We start from the raw sequence: 19808 nt of genomic DNA on the forward strand, positions 1-19808 counted from the left end.
GTTGAAGTAGGTTATGCTAGCTTTTATAAGTTAAGTTTTGCGATGTTCTTGCTAAGATAGGCTCATTGCTGAGGGGTGAGGTCAAGTTTAGCCGGATTTTACACGGCCGTCCCGGTTGGTCCCCCAAACTGACAGCCGATCTCAGGGAGGTGGGGAGGGGGGGGGGGTGCTAGTTTATCTCCAGGTCTGTTGTTTTTCCAGCCTTGCACCATTAGTGCAAGCTGCGCCGCATGTTTGTGTTTTAGGAGCCCAAATACTATCAACTGTAAGATGGTATCCTGAGAAGTGCGTACACGCATATACCCCTTGTGATCACACCCGCGCTAGCGCGAAAGCAGGCTTGAATGCTATGAAACCGTATCGGTGGTGGTTCACCCTTTGCAGGCGGCGCAGTTACTTTTCTAGGTACTTTTTTTGCTAACGCCACAGGAAAAAGCTCAAGCTTATTACAGCACTGCGGTTAATAAGTTATACGAATTCGTATTGTTTTAAATACCGTGAGGTGCAGAACATCTCCCCGCTGCAAAAAAAAAAAAAAATGTTGTACACCCTTGGAACTGCTAGAAAAGACATCCGAATTTGGAGGTCTTTCACACCCTTTTTCTTGGGTTCCAACGCCCAGATTTGTGGCTTTAAAGCCATGTAGCAATAAGGGTGTTGAAATAATGTACACCCTTCTTGTTGAAAGGGTATGGAATAGCTGTTTGGTATTTAATAAAATGATATGACTTATTGAAAGTAATAACTCCGGAACTTTTCCCACTCCGCCCCACGATTAAAAAGTTTTGGCAAATCCGCATGCTGATTCCTTTATTCTGACATTAAAATGCGTAATTTCAAACTGAGCGCTAAAATTTTTGATTTTTCTGAGAATCGCATCGACTCAATCCATTGACATTCCTCTGCTGGCTATGAAAGCAGAAAAGCAGGCGTGTTTTCACGGTAAATAAATAAATACTCGTTCTCCCCGTGCATCCCCTTGGTCTTCTGGCTGAATTCATTTCTGGTACAACTGTTACTCGCGTGTGTTGAATGCGTCTGTTTGTCGTTCTGCGCGCTAAGCCGATTACCAGCGTAGCTGCGCTGTCCACACCCTCATTTCATGGTGTTAGGAAGTTCGCAAGTACGACCTTTTTTTCATCCTTGGGCCCTTTTCTGTCAAAATACCTTTTAAAGGGGTCTGCCACGAGGGAGTATTTTCACACCCTTTTCGGCTAAAGAGGGAGTAAAAGCGTTTACTGTGTATGGTGGTCTTTACACAACATTCTACGCCGAAATGGGTGGAGTGGCTTTATTTTGAGGATTGTAACTTCAATAAAGGTCATCTGGATGTCGAATAGTATGCGCTAAAACATCCTTGTTTCGATAACCTTTGCGCGTACTACATTTCTGCTATACACAGGAGGAGCAATAGGTACTACATTGAACTAGTAGCCGGCGAATTATCCCGCCACAAACGGCACTGCGGGAAACTTTCTAAAATGCACATTTCCTCAGCTTACTTCGAAACACTCACCTGCCCCTAAGGGCGCTGCTTTATCAATGTCCCCACACTTTGCATACGATCCAAGAAAAACAAGGCCATCAAATGTCAGTTTTTCAGAAAATGTGAATGTCAAATGATTCAACTAACGATGTACACAACGAATCAGAACGCCAAGAGCAAGAAGAAAAAGTGCTCTTACGCGGTCGTATACGGATAGTAGAGCCCAGTGAAGACCGCATCGACCTCGACCATCGCCTCGTCAATGAGCAGACAGGCATCGTCGGCAGACTCCGGCGAACCAAAGACGTCTATTCCAGCGATTGTTGCCGGGCGGTCCGACAGCTCTTCCGCTGAAATCCACGAGCGCAGCTTTGATGACAGGAGGGCCCATGGAGAGGTCACCGCTTGACTGTAGCTGAAGTCCTTGCCGTCACAGCCGCCCAGGGGAATGACGGTTACGGTGGACTGATCCAAGTCTTGAATGAGAGAGAAAAAGATAAGCGTCAAAATGCTTATTAAGAACATGTGAACTATAACTTCATTCCACGGCTTCAAACTTCAATACGCCCTTTTTTAAGAAAAATGATGTCTGGACCTCTGATTACACCACGCCTGTGCGGGTCCTCGAAATGGTAGTATTACGGAAGCGTGGGAGTGTCATGAATACTGTGCATTTTGTTATGCCTTAACACGTACGAAGAAGACTTAATATCTACCAAGAGCAGAATAAAATACAGTAAAACCTCGATATATCGAACAGCGCGGTGCCCACGATATAGTTCGTTATAACCAGAATGAGATACATAAAATCACATAAAAAACGCGTCATAAACGGGTACAAATCAATAAATGAACGAATTGTGCAGTAAATACTCATTTGGTGCTTCAAAATACTTGTTCATTTGGATTAAAGTACTGCAGCAGGGTAGCCTGGCTTGTTATACACGACTTTCTCAACGTAGTCCAAATGTTCCACAAGTGACAGGGCGGTGTCTTCAATAGCGCTGCAGTAACGGTGCGGTAAGGCGAAAACCGCTGAAGCCTCGGTCGAAGTCGGGAGCGGGGCACTATCAGCGTTTGCGGGTACAACCTCGACAGCGTCTTCGCTTGTGCGCTCAGTAGTAACCTCCGCTAGGATCTCCACATCCATCAACTGCGCAGTCGTTCCGGTGCTGTCGTCATCGCCAACAAAGTCATCAATGCACATGCTTTGTGGCTCAGCACCAACAAAGCGCTCCAGCTCGCCCCAGGTTTCTTCAAGCTCGCATTCTCCTTTTGCACCGTCCAATTGTGCTTCGGTGCAATTGATGCGCAGCAGTCGGGAACGCCCATCGCGCCACCGCTACCATCGAGGGCACTGCGCGATAGCTCGCCGCCTGTCAACAGAGCGCGAGCGGTCTGGGCAGTCTGGGGTGGCGGAGTTCGATATACCCATTTCATGACCGTCCCATTTCGAAATAAAAAAATTAAAAATGCGTGTGATTTTCCGCGTGATATACAAAGTGTTCGATATGGGCAATAATTCGATATACCCGTGTTCGATATATCGAGGTTTGACTGTACATGCCTAGTTGACGCTGGTCACAATTCTAATGGAAGCACTTGCTTAGGTTCGCTGAGGTGAGGTTGGTGCATGCCAGGAAATGAATGAATGAATCAATCAATCAATCAATAAATCAATCAATCAATCAATCAATCAATCAATCAATCAATCAATCAATCAATCAATCAATCAATCAATCAATCAATCAATCAATCAATCGATCAATCAGTCAATCGATCGGTCAATCAATCAATCAATCAATCTACTAAACAACCAATAAAACAAATAAATCATAACAATACTAATGTACATTACACATAATTGTTGCAACCAACTTCACGCTGTCTTCAATCCCCGACGCACTATTCCACCCGCACGCATAAGGAAAATCTTACCGGTTAGGTTGATTCGGCTGCCGAATCTGATGTTTAAGCTGTGCTCGACATCCGCCGCCATGAACTTGGCGAGATCTTGCTCTGCACGAACTTCTTTCCAATCGTACACCGTCACTTTCGCTTCACGAAGCCGGCGGAGATCGTCCTCTTGGTCTTCCCCATTACCCCCATCGTCGACACACTCATGGCCTTTGGTGAGCAACACCTGCGCCCCGGTGAGCTTCACCAGGGCGAATACGAAGCCTTTCGCTATGGCGTAGCCGAACACGGTCAGGGTGTCCTTCCGGCCATAGGCTCTCTTGACCTGCGTACGTGTGTTCGTTCGGCTTCAGGTTGAGGAGAAGGTGTGGATGGCATCCTGAATGGGGCCAAACAGGCTTTCGCTTTCAAGCAACCCCTACAGCCACCGATGTACTGTTAATGTACAAATTCCTACTGCTCACTGAATCAAACGCTCACCAAACTACTCATTCACTAAGTGCGTCACGGCGCCCGCAACAGTTCCACTTTTAATAATATAATAGTATAGTTCATTGAAATCTAGGTTGCAACCATTCGACGTGTTTTGCAATGTTCTAATGGCTCAAAATTGAACGCTGAGGGCTGACACTGACAATTCGTTCTAATATGTAGTCCTGTTTTCTGATTCACATTAGGAGATGTTTTGGTATAGTACGTTTTCTGGTTGATAAATATAAATGCCGAGACATATAGCAGTGCGCGACAGTCAAAGCAGATACTTTGTTTAGTAAAAAAAACTAGCGCGAGGAATGTGGCAGTGCAAGTGAAGGGCGAGGAACGCGAAGGATGTTAAAAGGGCGACACTGAAATTTCAACGGGAAGCTGAAGTAAGACGTCGGCAGGAAGAAGGGACAACGGAAGATAAACACAGAAGGGAAGCAGAACCACCTGAGCTTTTTTACCACACCGAGCTCACTGTTCCGGAAGTTTGTAAAGAGCTGCTCCAGCCTTCTGAAATATTGAATATACATTAAAATCGGTTTACGCTCACTATATTTTCTTTAGATGATTAATGAGAGTGGATAACTACATCTGTGTGTGCCCACCATTTTACGGGTGAGCGTATACAGGGTGACCAAATTTAACTTGACAGATTTAAAAAAATTAGATGCTAAGATGTACGTGAAGACCACCGTTACAGTGAGGTTATGCGCAATGGGACACCCACTAAGGTGGTAACTATTGATATATGCAATTGATATGGTAACTATTGATATGGTAACTATTGATAGGCATAGGCAACTGGCACCCTTTCAGTCTTGGCTGGCGTTATCGCAATCTGCAGTAGGCAAAATCGCTGTCGAAACACAGATCAAAAGGGAGGAGCTTTGCGGCGGTCGTCACTGTCTAGCATGCGTAATCATGCAAACGGCATTTAAACTTCAGCTTTCGATTAGTACGGATGCGCTAGAAGGATTCTGCCAAATGAAACTGCGTAGAAACACGATTGTGTCCAACTTTTTAAAACAAACATGCCTGCTTACTGCAGTCACTGAAGAGGTAATTATTCAGTTTTAGTTAATAAAGCCACCGACATCAATAATTGCCACCTCATTCTGTGTTCCCGTTGTTCGCATAACCTCACTATAGAGGTGGTCTTCACGTAAAGCTAAGCCCCTAATTTCAGAAAAACCTGTCGACTTAATTTTGATCACCCTGTATATCCACCAAATACCAAGTTGCGGTAGCGCCATGTTTTGGGTGGCAGCAATCGCACCTGCTTCAGATTATCTCACCCACGGCAAGCTAAGTGAAGCAACAAGTTTGTCAGCGAAGAAGGAAACTCTAGAGGCAGAAGCAGTTGTCGGGTCACTCAAAGGAGCCGTGATGCTTGGCATTACAAAACCTCTATTCGGCGCAGCTTACGGCGCAACTTACAGGAGGCGCTCTCCGTTGTTACTTTGCACTATAACCTAGCCAAACAAATCGCACAAAATCTCTAAAGAGGTATAATTTTTCATCGGCGCCCGTACCATTATGACATATTTTTTAATGTCGGTTCTCGTGGAAGCAGCGTATTGTCAAAGCACTTTACCTCAGATTTTATAAAAGCAATTGTACATAACTATGTGCGTTCAACCGCACACTCGAGGTATGTAGTCATCTGCAATGACGTTAAGAGCCACCTTGTACGACTCGCTGATCTGTTAATCACGCGCGAAGCATGTTCCCTGGGTGTAACACCCCTCCATGTCTGGACTTTACCGAGCCGTTGAAACGTTCCTGGGGCTCTCACACCCGCCCGGCTGAAAAACCTCCGCTAATGCTCTGCGCCTTCTAACGGCGAGTGACTCACCGGCCATCCGGTGCGCTAGGAGGTCTTTGTTTTCCCCTGAAATCCGCCGGTGTTTATTTGGCAATGCCTGGTTGACACATCTTAAGAGAACAAAGCAGTGCCTCTGTTGAGTTAATGTGTATAGGGCAGTGCTCGAGAGCAGTTGTGTTGTTAGAGTTAGTACTAATGTGGCATTCCTTCTCGCAGCCCTCTTTGTTGCAACTTCGTTCCGCTCTTCGTGCCGTCGTGGATTAAACATTTTTAAGTTTACGTCTAGCTCCTAAGTGTGGTATATAAGAAACAATTACCCCTAAAAAGCTTTCAATTAATGCTACGTCGAGGTCTGTCGTGAATGGAGGTATGGACGTAACAGCTGATACTTTTTACCACGTGTTTATTCCTAAAGCGAAATGTGACAGTTCTAACTAAGATTAGATTAGGAGTAGCTAAGAAAGAAACAGGCTTGTGTTAATCGTTTGTTGCTTGGGCGGGTCCAGAAGGAAGTAGAGTTTGAAACAAATCTTCCCAGCAACCTTTGGGCCAGTTTGTATGAATTTTACGGCCAAGCTGCCTCCTTCTAGACCCTGTGTGCATCTCCCGATTGCGTTCCAATGGGGTACGGCAGGCCAAAAATGTCCGCGAAAATAACGCATCCTCACAGACAAAAACGGGTAGGGAGAGATGGCCAAAGGGTGTAGAGATTGTGGCATCGGCGCTCGGCGCACTACTTGGGCACCGGAGAGCGCAAGATAGCGCGGAGCCGCAACAGCAGAAAAAAGTTCTTCAGAAATTCAGAGAATTGTCTACTAATGTGTATCATTCTCATGCCGTTTGTCTTGAGTGTGGGTTCTTTACAGCCAAATGTTTTGGGTTTTTCTAAATCCTGTCCTACAAATTATCTCCATTTACGCTATTATAAGGATTACACGTGGAACTACCGCAAAATCTGAATTATTGGGGAAATGCAAGGCGTTGTACGCTTTACGGTTATAGGTTGTTTTGTATTTTTGTTGTTTATTAGTTTTGCAAAAATTTGTTCGACAAATTATCTCAACTTGCGCCGTTACAACGATTACATTTGAAACTTTCGTGAAATCTGCATTATTGTGGAAATGTCGGGTCATAGACGGTTTGCCATTTTCCGTAATTTCTTTATAGATTTCTTATTTTTAGCGTTTTTCAAAATATCGTTCGAGCAATTATCTTCATTTACGCTAATATAACGATTACAAGTGGAACTTCCGCAAAATTTGTCTTATTGTGGAAAGACGGCATCGTACGGTTTGACATTTTACGTAATTTTCTAATTTTTCATTTTTTAGTTTTCAAAATTTCGTTCGACCAATTGTCTCCATTTTAATTGAATTAAATGGAATTGAAGTTTATTTTCTGAATACAGAAAAACCGGAGGTAAGGCTAAGAGGGTTATTATTATGAAAGGATTACGTTTCCATAACGATTACGTCTTGAACTTTCCCGAAATCTGTATTATTGTGGAAATGCAGGGCGCTACACTACTCGTCATTTTCCGATATTTTTCTTATTTTTTTACTTTTGAAACTTTCGTTCCAGAAATTATCTCCGTTTATGCTATTACAACAATTACAGGTGGAACTTTCGCGAAATCGGCATTATTGTGGAAATACAGGGCGTTACACGTTCCTGGCTATGGGGGTACGCGGAAAGGAATTCTACGCATTGACAACTGGGAGGGCATGGATGACGACAAAGCCACTCCCGCCCCCAATCTTCTGGGCACCACCGGATGACGACACGCGGCACTATTGCATATTCCTGTGGACCTCTCTCCGGTAAATCGTATTTTTTTTTGGCCCGCTGGTCTTAATGAACGCAAAAGCTCAGCGAACGTGCAGTTAGTGCGTGCACATAGCCATACCTTTTCGCTTTCACAGTAATTTTCGTCCGATTTCACACGCCCGAAGCGGCAGATGCGTGCCAAGGCGAAGGGGGTGACCTTGCTGTTGACGGCATCTTTGGGGGCCATTGCGGCTGCAAGGGAAGGGGATAATCTCGTAAGATAATCCGGATGCGTTAAAATACCATAGATTTCAAAATGTTGCTTGAAAAATATTCATTTGAACTTAGTTTTTGGCGAGATAATTAGGTCACCACAGCGGGCAGACGCATGCAACGCATTGGTTCATGATCTTAACTTGTAAAATACGCAATAACCAGCTGCGACGTGCGCAACCGGAAGTATGCCTGAGGGTTTAAGCTGGCTATGTTGTTTCCATTAGAAGCAAAGACCACGCCAATGGTGTTGCTGTGACATGTGGTAAGGTGCCTCGTACTGGCAACAAAAGTTTGTGAAAAGACCTACGCGCATAGATTTAACGAGCTATCTCTGTCACACCTTCGTCGGAACAAATCAGTTTTGCATTGTACATAAATGCAATAAATTTTACATTTGTAGCTTTCCGTCGTGGTACACTCACGCGTAACAAACTCAATCTCATGTTTTTTTTTTTTTTTGCGACTGCAGTAGTCCATTTTCCTGAGGTAAACCATGCTGGCACGAAGTCGGCGGAAGATCTGCTTCTGTACCGCGAAGAGAGAGCTAGGGCTGTAGAGTCATATCCCCCCCCCCCCCCGTTCCCCCAAATCAACATACGGTGCGCGATAATAAATTTCATGGTGATAGCCGTCCAAATTTTACAGGGTCCGTCGCCATTGACGCGGGGGCCGGATAATGTTGTCGTCGCCTGTACATGGCTTATGCCCGGTCAAACAAAGCCTGGGCCTTTTTCCACATTCTTTTCCTTCTTCGATTCGGTGATGCAGCGCGTATATGGTGTGAAGATTGCCTTTTGTTTATAACTGCTGAACCTAAGCGGCAAACGCCGCATATGCAACGCGGAATAGAGCATTGGAAAACGCGTTTCCAAAAAGTGGAGACGGCACTGTTTGGAAACCTACTATCTAAAATACCTCCCTCATTTCGTAACAGTGGACAGTGGCAGCACCCGATTCGCTGAGGAACATCGGGACTTGTAGTATGATAGGTGAACTGCGCGAAGACCCGCTGCAGTTGAGCGTTACATAGTTACATCATCTATTGCGCACTATTCCGTAGCTTAGTCTCGTGTTGGAGAACGTACTTCTATGATCAATTCATCCAGCCTCGTCAAGTGATGGCATCTCCTAATCTATTTCTGTTGATGTTCACACGCCTGTCCTGTTAGGACTGTGCGGTGCGCAAGGTTGCAAGCGCACCCGCTATTGTCCAAAGTTTTCAATACGTTCATTTCTCGGTAATGTAGCCGTTGCCTTTATATTGTCGTGACTGGTTGCGCTAATTGTAGGCTTTTCTAAAGTCAGCATCACGTTCGTTACTACCGGGACATCGTCTTTAAGGCTTACTCTATTGTTGGCACATTGTAGGCCCGAATGTCACTCAGCATACGTAACCCAAATCCGAACAGTATATTACAAATATAAAAATAATAATGCGGAAAGCCGATGGCAAAGATAAAAACTGGCGAAGCTTGAACTAAGTCGCGCAAGTGGTGAACCAGCTGCAGGATTTCTTTCTACGTGAGCACTGAATAACACATCACCACATATTTGTACAAGTTTCAATTGTATGTTTAGATGTTCTGTCGTCGCTTTGCACTTTCCTAGTACTAGTCATCATCATATGCATCGATATCGTCGTGTTCCTCATGCCAAGCAGTACGGGCGGGGTAGCGCTTGAAGACAGCTGGGGCGTGGCAGTGGCGTGTGCGTGCACGACGCATGCGCGGTGTCCCTGGAGTCGCGTCGAGGTTTCGTGGAGCAGGTGTTGCGCCAGCTGTGACGTTGTTGGTTGCTGGGCAACGCGAGGCGGTTTTCAGGGTTTTCTCTAATTCTTTTTTGTTGTTGCTTGAGCCACTGCGCGTGCCTGGGACGGTCGGCGGTCGCCGTGAGGCACGAGGTTACGAGCACTCAACATTTTTTTGAATGTTTAACACGTTACGCGTTACGCGCCACACATTACGGCCAGCAACAAAAGCTCTGCTGTTTTAAAAAAAATCTTCTCGCTTAGACCGCATACACATTTTACGCATGTACGGACATTATCTAGAGTGGGATAATGGGCGTCAGTCTGCGACCAGGTCTACAAGAGATTACGTGACCACCGTGTATCTAGTGGCCTAGACAACCGGCTGGAACATGGATCGCTCAACGGAAGTGCACTCCACTCACGATCGGCATTTTGTAGCGCCTCCCTAATGTGGCGAAAACGGCTGAGTAGCTCCGCGGCATCCCTCGGCCTCGGAGACCAGCCAGTAGCGAAGGGGTGTACTTCCTCCCAGATCTTCAGGCGTTCAGAGAGGTATCGCTCGCTTAAGTCGTGCGGCTTGTCCTTATTAGTTTGCAGCAGAATCTGAAAATGTAAAAGAGAAGCAAACAAACGAAAATTACATGACGATTAATTTGTGCGCAGGGAAAACTGAAGTCTTGTAAGTCATTACTGCGTCTTAAGAAGTGATCGCCTGATCAGCGAATGCACGATGGTGCTGGCTATTCTGGCGTTAACTCGCAGCTCGTCGCCGCCTCAGCATGTTGTAGCGAATCGTTTTTGAACTTCCCGCGCAAATGTCGCGTGGTTTGGATGAGCCACGCAACGAAGAGGACGAAGAAGTAGCGATTTACGCTCAGCCCACAGCGCGTGCTGGGCTTCTGTTCTTTTTGTGAAGTTGAAAAAACTAGATAGTTGCTTTTATTGATGCCTGGTTTTGCGTTTCTTTTCTAGGGCGCCACTGAACCCAGAGAGAGAGAGAGAGAGAGAGAGAGAGAGAGAGAGAGAGAGAGAGAGAGAGAGAACTTCTTTTATTAGGAGCATTGACCAGAAAATCATGTGGGAGTGGTTCCCTATTCCCGGGAATCCATTGGCCGTCTTGACCACGGCTGCCCTCTCGCCGAGGATGAGCTAGTCCGGGAGGGAGGGGCTGACAGCAGTGTCTCCCACTGCTCTTGGGGGTGGGGGGAAGGGAATATTAGGGGTGGCAATCCTGGCGTAACTTTACATTCTACAATAATGTGCCTGAGTGTCCCTGGCTGCTGGCAGAATTTGCATCCGGCTGAATATTCGCTTGGGTACATTAGGTTAAGTCGGTGGGATGAGGATATGTATTTGATTGAAGAAGTCGTAGGGTTATTTCCTGATCCTTTGTGAGGCTTGGATGTGGGAGTGGTAACGTTGTCCTACTGAGCCTAAGCGCGGTTTTCCCTCACATGTCCTGCGCGGCCGCGGCATACTTCCTTCCCCCTCGCACTGTCGCCACACTTTGCTCCCCCGCTTCCCTGCTCGCTGCATCCCGTCTGCCCTCGGCGTCCACTTCGTTCGCTAGGTTATATCGGGGGACGGCGGCACCACGAAAGCACGGGAGCGGGAGCTTGAGAGCTTGAGATCTAAATACTCCCACCATGATACTGATCCCTTGAGGTATAACCTAACCGTATCGTCGTAAGGATTGGCACGTCCGAGGTCGAGTTTAGCGTCGTTCAAGTACATTTCGATGCTAACAATATTCAGCGTATTTTGCAGCTCAGGGGAACTGCTGTTAAAAAACTAATACATTTTCCCATAAACCGGTTGCTTGACCAAATAAAATATCTGGACACACATGAAACCGGGGACCGAAAATAAAGTTTTTTCTCCTCTCTCTCTTAATCCGCCTTCCACAGTGTCAAGACGGTCGCTTGAAAATTCCGAAAATGGAACGGTTCTAGACAGGACAACACACGCATCGATAATGAAGGAGTGCAGTAGTACACCGTTATATCGTAAACCACGTAACGGTGTACATTTAGATCCTTCGTAGATGCGTTTACTTAGAGCGCGAAAAATAGTCCCATGGGTTCGTTCTTCGCTTGCGATTTCGGCCTTTGAAGATTTGACGATTGGTTGGACGCACTTTAAGATGAAGTTGGAAACTCTTTTAGCTTTCGCAGTTCTCTAAACTTTCATCGGAAAGGGGTGGCAGTTTTTTGCATTATATGGAACGGTGGTGGTTCTGCACGAGATATGTAACCAGGCTCCTACCACCTCCAGACTTCGGGTACAAGTGACGTATTTTTCATACATTTGCAGTTTTAGCTGCGTATTATAACGCGAGATTCACGTTGCATTCCTCGATAACTTGATACAGCAACAAAAAATCAGCTTTTATGTTGAGGAACTAAAGGAATGGAATTGAACTGCTCGTCCATTCCAGGAGTGCGAATTTGCTAACTTCGATAAACTAACTCCGAGTCATTCCGAGGAGTTGAACAAAATGGAATTGCCGCAACTTCGAATTTCTCGCAATAGAACTGGAATTGAATGGGGATGCCCATTCCACAACACTGTACGGCACTACCTCCCCATTTTAAGAAACCTTTTGTGAGAAGCAAAAATTAGGAAAAACAAATAGCGGACTCACAAATGCTGTAGAAATTAAGAATGTCTCAATGGCAAATATAGCGAGTGCATTCAGGGCGTTTTAATGTCCGGAGGTATTTGATTCGCATGGCGGCTTTCATCTCTACCGACGAGAAGCACTGTTGAATGCGGAGGGCAAACTTGCCACTTCACTAGGGGCTATTCCCGTGTTCCCCACGTCACCGACATTCCCTCACCATCGAAGGCGCTAACCGTGGAGGTTTACGCAGCGTGAAAATACCATACCCTCCTTAGCAACTTTTCCTGACAAAAATCTACGAAGAAGGGTGGTGAATGGCATCTCGGAATATTGTTCTCGCATTACCCATACCTGCGCTCTCGAAGTAAGAAGGACGTGTATTGCGCCTAGGATCCGTGTACTGTCCAAGCCCCATGACGTAAAACAAAAAGATCGAAACCAAACAAAATACTTTATTAAAGCAACACCATTCTCCATAACAATGACTCCAGTAAGCAGTTCACTGCGTTCTCTCTATGCGACAACGGGGAAAAATAGGTAGAGTACCTTGTTCAGAGCTGATTCGACTGGCCGGGGCTGAAGTGCGTACGTTGACGCATCTTACAGCTAGTGCTGAACTCAGCTAATTTGCCAATGCAGCGCAGCGCCCGCGAAGAGTTGATAAAATTCCTCCTTCCGATAATGTGGACCACCTGATGGAAGCTACACATCGATGATAAAGACATGAACTACTCGTCTCTGGGCTGGAAAAACCGCTTCATACAGGCCACTGAGGTAAGGCTCAAAAAGACAAAAGCGGGAGAAGAAATGACCACGACCATCAGGACATATTTTAAAAATAAATTAGAGTGAAATGAACCAATCGACAAAAACCCAAGGACGAGCGATTTCCCTGCCGTCCTTTTCGTAATGTAATTAGAAAAAAAAAACATAGCAATTTGCCGACCACTTTTTTTTTTTTGCTAAAGCAACCTTGTCCGGCGTGCCGGTTTCTTCTGCCGGCTGTGTGTTCTTGCGCCTTTACCTTTTGCAAGTATGTCCAAACAACTTGGTGGTGTTGAACCTTTGCCAGAGGAGTTGAGCATAAAGCCAAAGACCTACATGAAATTCGGCGTTCGGTTAGGGCCAAGAATCGCTTCTTACCTCCGTATTGAGGATGAAATGGTGCGGGATGTTCACTAGGATGACTGCGTAGCTGTGCCTGGCGGCCATCTCTAGGTAGCGGTTGACTTCCCACACTTGGATATTTGTGTTGAAATTTATTATGAAGGGAACGTCTTTGGCCATGAATTCCTCGATTCTGAAAGAAATGTTTAAAACAGTCATAAAGCGGCAACAAATAGCGTATTCATTCTCTGTGAGCGGAAACAGTCATTCTAAAGCGCAAATGATTTTCCTAAATAGTTCCCCAAGATGGGGAGGGGGTATTAAAGGTTAAAGCCATGGCGGAAAATTGGCAGTGTACCTTTGACTTAGAAAAACGCAGAGTGATTACGGAAATTAATCCTACTGAGAGTGCGAGCCAAAAAGATTGCATGATTGATTATGGGTTATAACCCTCCGACGCTGCACAGGCGATGAGGCGCACCGTAGTGGAGGGCTCCGAATTAATTTTGCCACCGGGGGATCTTTACATGCGTCAAAATCTCGAACCGATGGCTGTTTCCGCTCTCGCCTCCATCAGAAGATCAACCACCGCGACCGGGGTCGAACCCGCATCCTTGGGTTCTGCAGAACAACGCCTCAGTCACTGAGCCACCGCGGCGGGTTGCCAACAAAAAACAAACCAACAAGCTGTGAAAAAAACCTGTATTTCAAACTCGATGCTACTGGAACGCAGTTTCAATTCTCGGAATACAAAATATATTCTCATTCATTCATTCTCTAAACCATCACTTAAGTCTCGAACCGAGATTAAATTGCCGCAAAATTCATCCTCTTAGCTACGTACGCACGGGCCACATTTCTCCATGTAGAATAGGGTCTGATGCAAGTTTGTTTTTCTCCCCAGATGATCCTGCCTGTTTCTTTAGCCCCCGATTGGTCTGTAAATTCTTTACATACGGTCTGTGCGAGTATCGCAAAGTAAAGAGATTCCTCTTCCTATATCATGGTCCGAACATATAAAAAACCTAGTAGAAAATATAAAAAAATAGCCGCATATGTGACAGCCTGGATTCCCAACAATAATGAGAGCAGGCTGGCCTTAGGAAAGGGTACTCAAACATGGATCACATCACTGTCGTCAATCAATTGATATAAAAATCCACAGATAAACACCTTTACAGGAAATTTAGAGGTTATGAGAAAGCCCTTGTTTCCGTACGCACCGCAGCCGTGCTAGAAGCAGTAAAAGACCAGGGAACAGAGCAAACCGTGCATTGGACTCCTAGATGGCATATATAAGCAATGCACAAGCACGATAACCGTCCACAATCAAAGCCACAAATTTACGATCCGAAAGGGAGTGAGACAGGGAGATACCACCTCGCCAAAACTATTCACAGCATGTATGTACAGGGTATATAGAAACGTTGACTGGGAAAACATAGAATTAAGACTAAACGGGAAATACTTGAGCCATTTGATTTTTGCGGACGACATAGTCTTGGTGGGTGAGACTGCAGAACACATGCAAACAATGTTGAGGAACTGCAATCAGAAAGCACGCCCACGGGGAAAAATAAATGTGAATATTTCTAAATGTATGAGGACTAAGCATACCAAAAACATGCTCTTCCGCATAGAAAACGAAACAATAGAATTAGAAGAATATAATTACTTCGTACAGACGATTGGTGCTGACCCCAATCATGACAGTAAACTCCGGCGCACAAGGGGCACCCGGCGAGCACTCTCAAATAATCAAGAGTAGGCTACCTCTTTCACTCAAAAGAGAAATCCATAACCAGTGCACACCGCCGGTAATGACATACGGAGCTGAAATTTGGCACCTTACTCAACTAGAAAGCAAACGTAGGTCGGCTCAACTGGTCATGGAACCAATAATGTTAGAAATATCACCCAGGGGCAGTAAACGAGCTACCTTGATTATAGAACGAAGTAGAGTAGAAGATATCATAGTACAAATAAAGAAAAAGATGGACTTGGGCTGGCTATACGGAGAAACAAAGCGTCACCCGGTGGACAATTAGGCTACGTGAGTGGATACCAAGAAATGGGTCTAGAAGAAGGGGAAGGCCATTAACCCGATGGAGGTATGAAATAGAGAAATTCGGAGGGGAACTGTGGACTGAAGCGCTTGGAGGTCCGTGAGAGAGGCCTTTGTCCTGTGGTAGAACTGAGTGGGCTGATGATGCGGAGGAGGATGAGGAGTAGGAGTATGACCGCTGATGGTGTGGACATTTTCCGTTTTTTTCTACAACAACGACTTTACTTCAGTGTGCCTAGCCCGAAACTTTAATTTTTGCCTCGGGTGGTTCTAGAAAAGGAAAATTGATTTGATAAACTGCGGTACTGTTAAAAAACGAAAACTAAGGAATTTTCAGTCGTTACAGTCACGCTTATCGCGTGACACAGGGGCCTTAGACTTTTCCAATAAACCTAGCGACTCATTTTTGGAAACACTTATTCATTGCAAGTAAATGAAGCTCGGCCCGATGACGCAGTTGGATTAGTAGCAAATTGTGGTAATTTTTGCCGGAAAACGTTTGGTACAACCAGAATTACTGTCGTTTTTTTTTTGTAATCATGCTACACACGCAGATGATGGTGCATTGAAAGCCGGCGGGAATTCTTTACTGGGAATTCGCTAGTTTGACATGTGAAGAAATCTTATGGTAATGATGCAGTCTTCTTATCGGACAATTTTCATATTATTGATTTCGGGAAAGTTCTGATAAAACAACATTTACAGCCGTCTTATGCTGAGCGTTTACGATGAAGCTGTTTGCCGTAAGGCATTGTAGCACGTGCACAGGAAACATGAACGTAACCCTTGCCACATAAAACCTGCATTAAAACAACTGACACGTTGGCTTTCTCGTTGTTTGTGCTGCGCGACTCACTTCCTCTGGCACAGCTCGTGGGCTTCCGTCCTTGAGTTGTTGTTCCACTCCCGCGTCGTGTCCTCCTGGAAGAACATTTCCGCGCAATAGTCCTGGCTGCCGGGGTACAGCTTCTTGATCTCATCTCGCACGGGTTTCTTGCCCGCGCCTGGAGGGCCCCGAACCAGGAACAGCACGCGACCATGAGTCCGCAGGAACGCTATCGTGTCTTCTTCCTTGAGGTACGGCACTTCCAGGAGCTTCACTACCTCGGTCATGTCGACGGGAAGGAGGCAACGCCCATCCACTGCGCACCAGCACCAGCCCCAGTTGCGACACCATTTATAGACTGGGAAGTACGCGTAAATGGCAGCCAACATGTCGTCTGGGAGGATGTCGTCTGCTTTAAAGCAGCGCAGAAATGTATCCCCTGTGGCGCAACGAGTCTTTCCCATTCTTATGAGCCTGTACGTGGATGTACTTTGGAGGTGAGTTGAAAGAGACTGCTGTACCTTCTCTGATGTTCTGGCGCAAAAGCCCGCATCGGAAAATGCAATTGCAAAAATACAACTATCTGCAAATATTCGCAAAGCTGCTCCAGTCATTGCCTTTTAAACCTAAGATCTTGGTATTGAAAACGTTCATTAAAACTATACGCCCTCATTTCTTATGGCCTCTGTTTTCTGAAAAAGTCATCATCGTCATCATCACCAGCCTGTCTACGCCCACTGCAGGGCAAAGGCCTCTCCCATTATTCTCCAATTACGTCGGTCCTGTGCCAACTGTGACCAATTTATCCCCGCAAACTTCTTGATCTCATCTGCCCATCTAACTTTCTGCCGCCCCCTACAGCGCTTGCCTTCTCTAGGGATCCACTCTGTTACCCTCAATGACCAGCGGTTATCTTGCCTTCGCACAACATGCCCTGCCCAAGTCCATTTCTTCTTCTTAATTTCTACTAATATGTCTTTAACACCAGTTTGCTCCCTGACCCACTCCGCTCTCTTCTTGTCCCTTAATGTTACACCTATCATTTTCCGCTCCATTGCCCGCTGAGTCGTTCTCAATTTAAGTTGAACCCTCTTAGTGAGCCTCCAAGTTTCTGCCCCGTAGGTGAGTACCGGTAAGATGCAGCTGTCATACACTTTCTTCTTCAGCGATGGCGTAGAGGTAGAACACCCGCCTCGCGTGCAGAAGGACCGTGGTTCGAATCCCGTGCCGGACAATTCCCACCGGATTAAAAAAAAATCCGCGTATTGATGGAATTGCACAAAGGTGCTTGTGGTGCGGCCTGACCCCGGCGACCATTGCCGGTAATGCACTCCCTCACCAGAGCAGGATTGGCCACCCTGGTGTAGTAACGGCCAGAACCTCCCATGAATACGCGAACTGAAAAAGTGTGTGGTGCCAATCAAATGCTGTGGATGTAGCTGTACCGCGTTACTTCGTGTATGGTTTGTACCATTGAAATACTCAAAGGGTTATATTCGCAACATTGTACGATGTAATGGACTTGAGTAAAATAAAGAATACTGGGGAAGACGTTGGCCGAGAAGCACTTAGGCGGGCATGATGTTCTCGGCGGACATGTAGAACTGCAGATTTTGGGGCTCCCATCAAACGGAAACCCTCGGCGGTAAGCATTGGCCAATAGATCTCTACGGGTATGTGATGCCCTGTGGGTATCTAATTCTGTATGTGTGTTGGGACTGGCACGAAACAGAAGAACAAAAACTGGGGGCAAGCGTCGGGTGGAACATCTTTACAGAAACTCGTGCTATGGCTTAACGGTAGGTATTCCTAACTTTCCGCCTAAAATAGCACTGCTAGAGCCTATTTATTAGTTCGGAACGATGTACAGTGAATCCCGCATATATCGAACACGGATACATCGAATTATTGCCTATATTTAACCCTTGTATAATTCTGGTAAAAATTATATGCATTTAAAACTTTTTATATCGTACGCGATTTTGCTCGATATATCGAACTCTCCCGCGCGGGATTTTTCGCTCTCCTTAGGTATGCGGCAGGCTTTCCCGCAATACATCGGCGTGCAGCGGTGGTGCGGGTGTCGCTTGCGACTGCCGTGCGACGTCGGGCGCGCCCAAACCGGCCGTGGCAGAGTGGACCACATGGGCGTCCGGAAGGGGGGGGCAAGGGGGGGCAACTGCTTCCCCTTGGAAATTCGGATTTTTTATGCACTACGAAAAAGCTGCACAGCTTGGTTGGCCCATAATTAAAATAACTTTGCCCTGAAGGACGGACGAGAGGAGAGAACGATACCGACGTTCTCTCCTTTGCCCCATCCTTTAGCGAAAAGTTTTTTAAATTATGGACGTGAACCAAATAGCGCAACAATCCACGCTACTCACATGATTAGCACACTCAGGTCCTGCGTATCCGTATGAAACGCCCTTCAGGACTGCGGTCAGCATTGCACTTTAGACAATGACTAACATTGCCGATCATGTGACGGCAGTGAAACAGACTGCCTGTGCTGGCTATTGAAAGTAGCGAACAATTCTGAAAGGTTTGACTTTTTTTTTTCTAAACTCTAGATTTATGCAGTTTTACCACAAGAACTTCAGTTTTCGGACAAAGTTCCAGCTATATCTAGCAAAAAATCTTCCCATCACCTTGTACACCCTTTCCTTCGAAATTGCGAAATGTCGGCCCCACCCAAGCCTCGAAACAAAACCTAGAAATCAGCCCCTCAAAACGCTTGTACGCCTGTACTGCATTGAAAGCCAGAGAGGCGAGTAGTATCTTTTTTGCGTGAGCCATTTCAACAGACTTCATCACACGTCATCTTGCAATTTGCCCAGAAAAACCCGAGGCGTCTGCAGCTGCTATTCAAGGAAGATTGACGGAGTGCAGTTCTATGTATGTGAATGTATTGTACTGTGTGCTGGTGATCAGTTGGCGTGAGTCGAGAACCCTCACGCAGCGAGACTGGCCACTCTTTACAAAGTGACAGTAACTTTTCACATTTTTTTTTGTTAGCTTTATTTCTTTGTTCGGTAATAAAATCCAATGTATATTATCCTCAAAGTCTGGTTCTAATTCGCTGTTTGTACTTTTTGTAACCGCAAATAGCGCCTTTTTGGTGCTATCCAACCGTACCCCCCCCCCCCCCACCCCCCCTTCTGCTATTGGATGCCCCCCCTTGCAAAAAGTTCTGCGGACGCCCTTGGTGGACCAGCTCCATGCATGCATGCCGTTGGGGCCGAAAACGCCACATTGGGCGCTGCGGTCTGCGGCGTCACCAAACTCCAAGTCCGCGCAACTAGTTGCGCGCACTTGTCCGGTTCGCTGGGTTCGCAGTTATTCGCTTGTATCCATGCTTGTCTCCGCTCTGTCCAAGACGCCGAGGACTCCGTACCGCTTCCGAGCACGAGCGAAGTCTTTACTGCAATGGCCCTGCTACGGCGATACTGCAGTGCAATATCGGGGAGCGGTCTTGTGCTTGTCGACTGTTTATCTACCGTGGAGCAAGCAGTCCCCAGGAACGCGTTGCGCTCCAAGAAGCAGGCTACACTCACTTAGTTCTTTCGCCCTAATAAATTAATGTTTTCTTTCCGAGAAAGTGTCGTATCAAGAGTGAACTGCGAGGTGGTAACAGCTCAGCGTTGGCTGGTGACTGCGTCGGCAAGATTGCTCTGATATAGGTT

The 19808-nt window shown here is 46.1% G+C and overlaps 1 protein-coding gene across 1 annotated transcript in view; it reads right to left on the reverse strand.

Moving 5' to 3' along the window:
* The window catches only part of LOC144144510 (uncharacterized), a 32242-nt gene that overhangs the window by 10905 nt on the left and 1529 nt on the right, over window positions 1–19808 (reverse strand). The window contains exons 2-7 of the mRNA XM_077675988.1: window positions 16156–16441; window positions 13271–13427; window positions 9927–10107; window positions 7618–7730; window positions 3425–3728; window positions 1686–1962 (exon numbers count right to left, since the gene is read on the reverse strand). Of these exons, the coding sequence (XP_077532114.1) occupies window positions 1686–1962; window positions 3425–3728; window positions 7618–7730; window positions 9927–10107; window positions 13271–13427; window positions 16156–16441 (1318 nt within the window). The remainder of the gene's footprint in view (window positions 1–1685; window positions 1963–3424; window positions 3729–7617; window positions 7731–9926; window positions 10108–13270; window positions 13428–16155; window positions 16442–19808) is intronic.

Source organism: Haemaphysalis longicornis, unplaced genomic scaffold (assembly GCF_048455015.1).
Source record: "Haemaphysalis longicornis isolate Haplotype H1 unplaced genomic scaffold, Haemaphysalis longicornis Haplotype H1 scaffold_7, whole genome shotgun sequence".
Lineage (NCBI taxonomy): Eukaryota > Metazoa > Arthropoda > Arachnida > Ixodida > Ixodidae > Haemaphysalis > Haemaphysalis longicornis.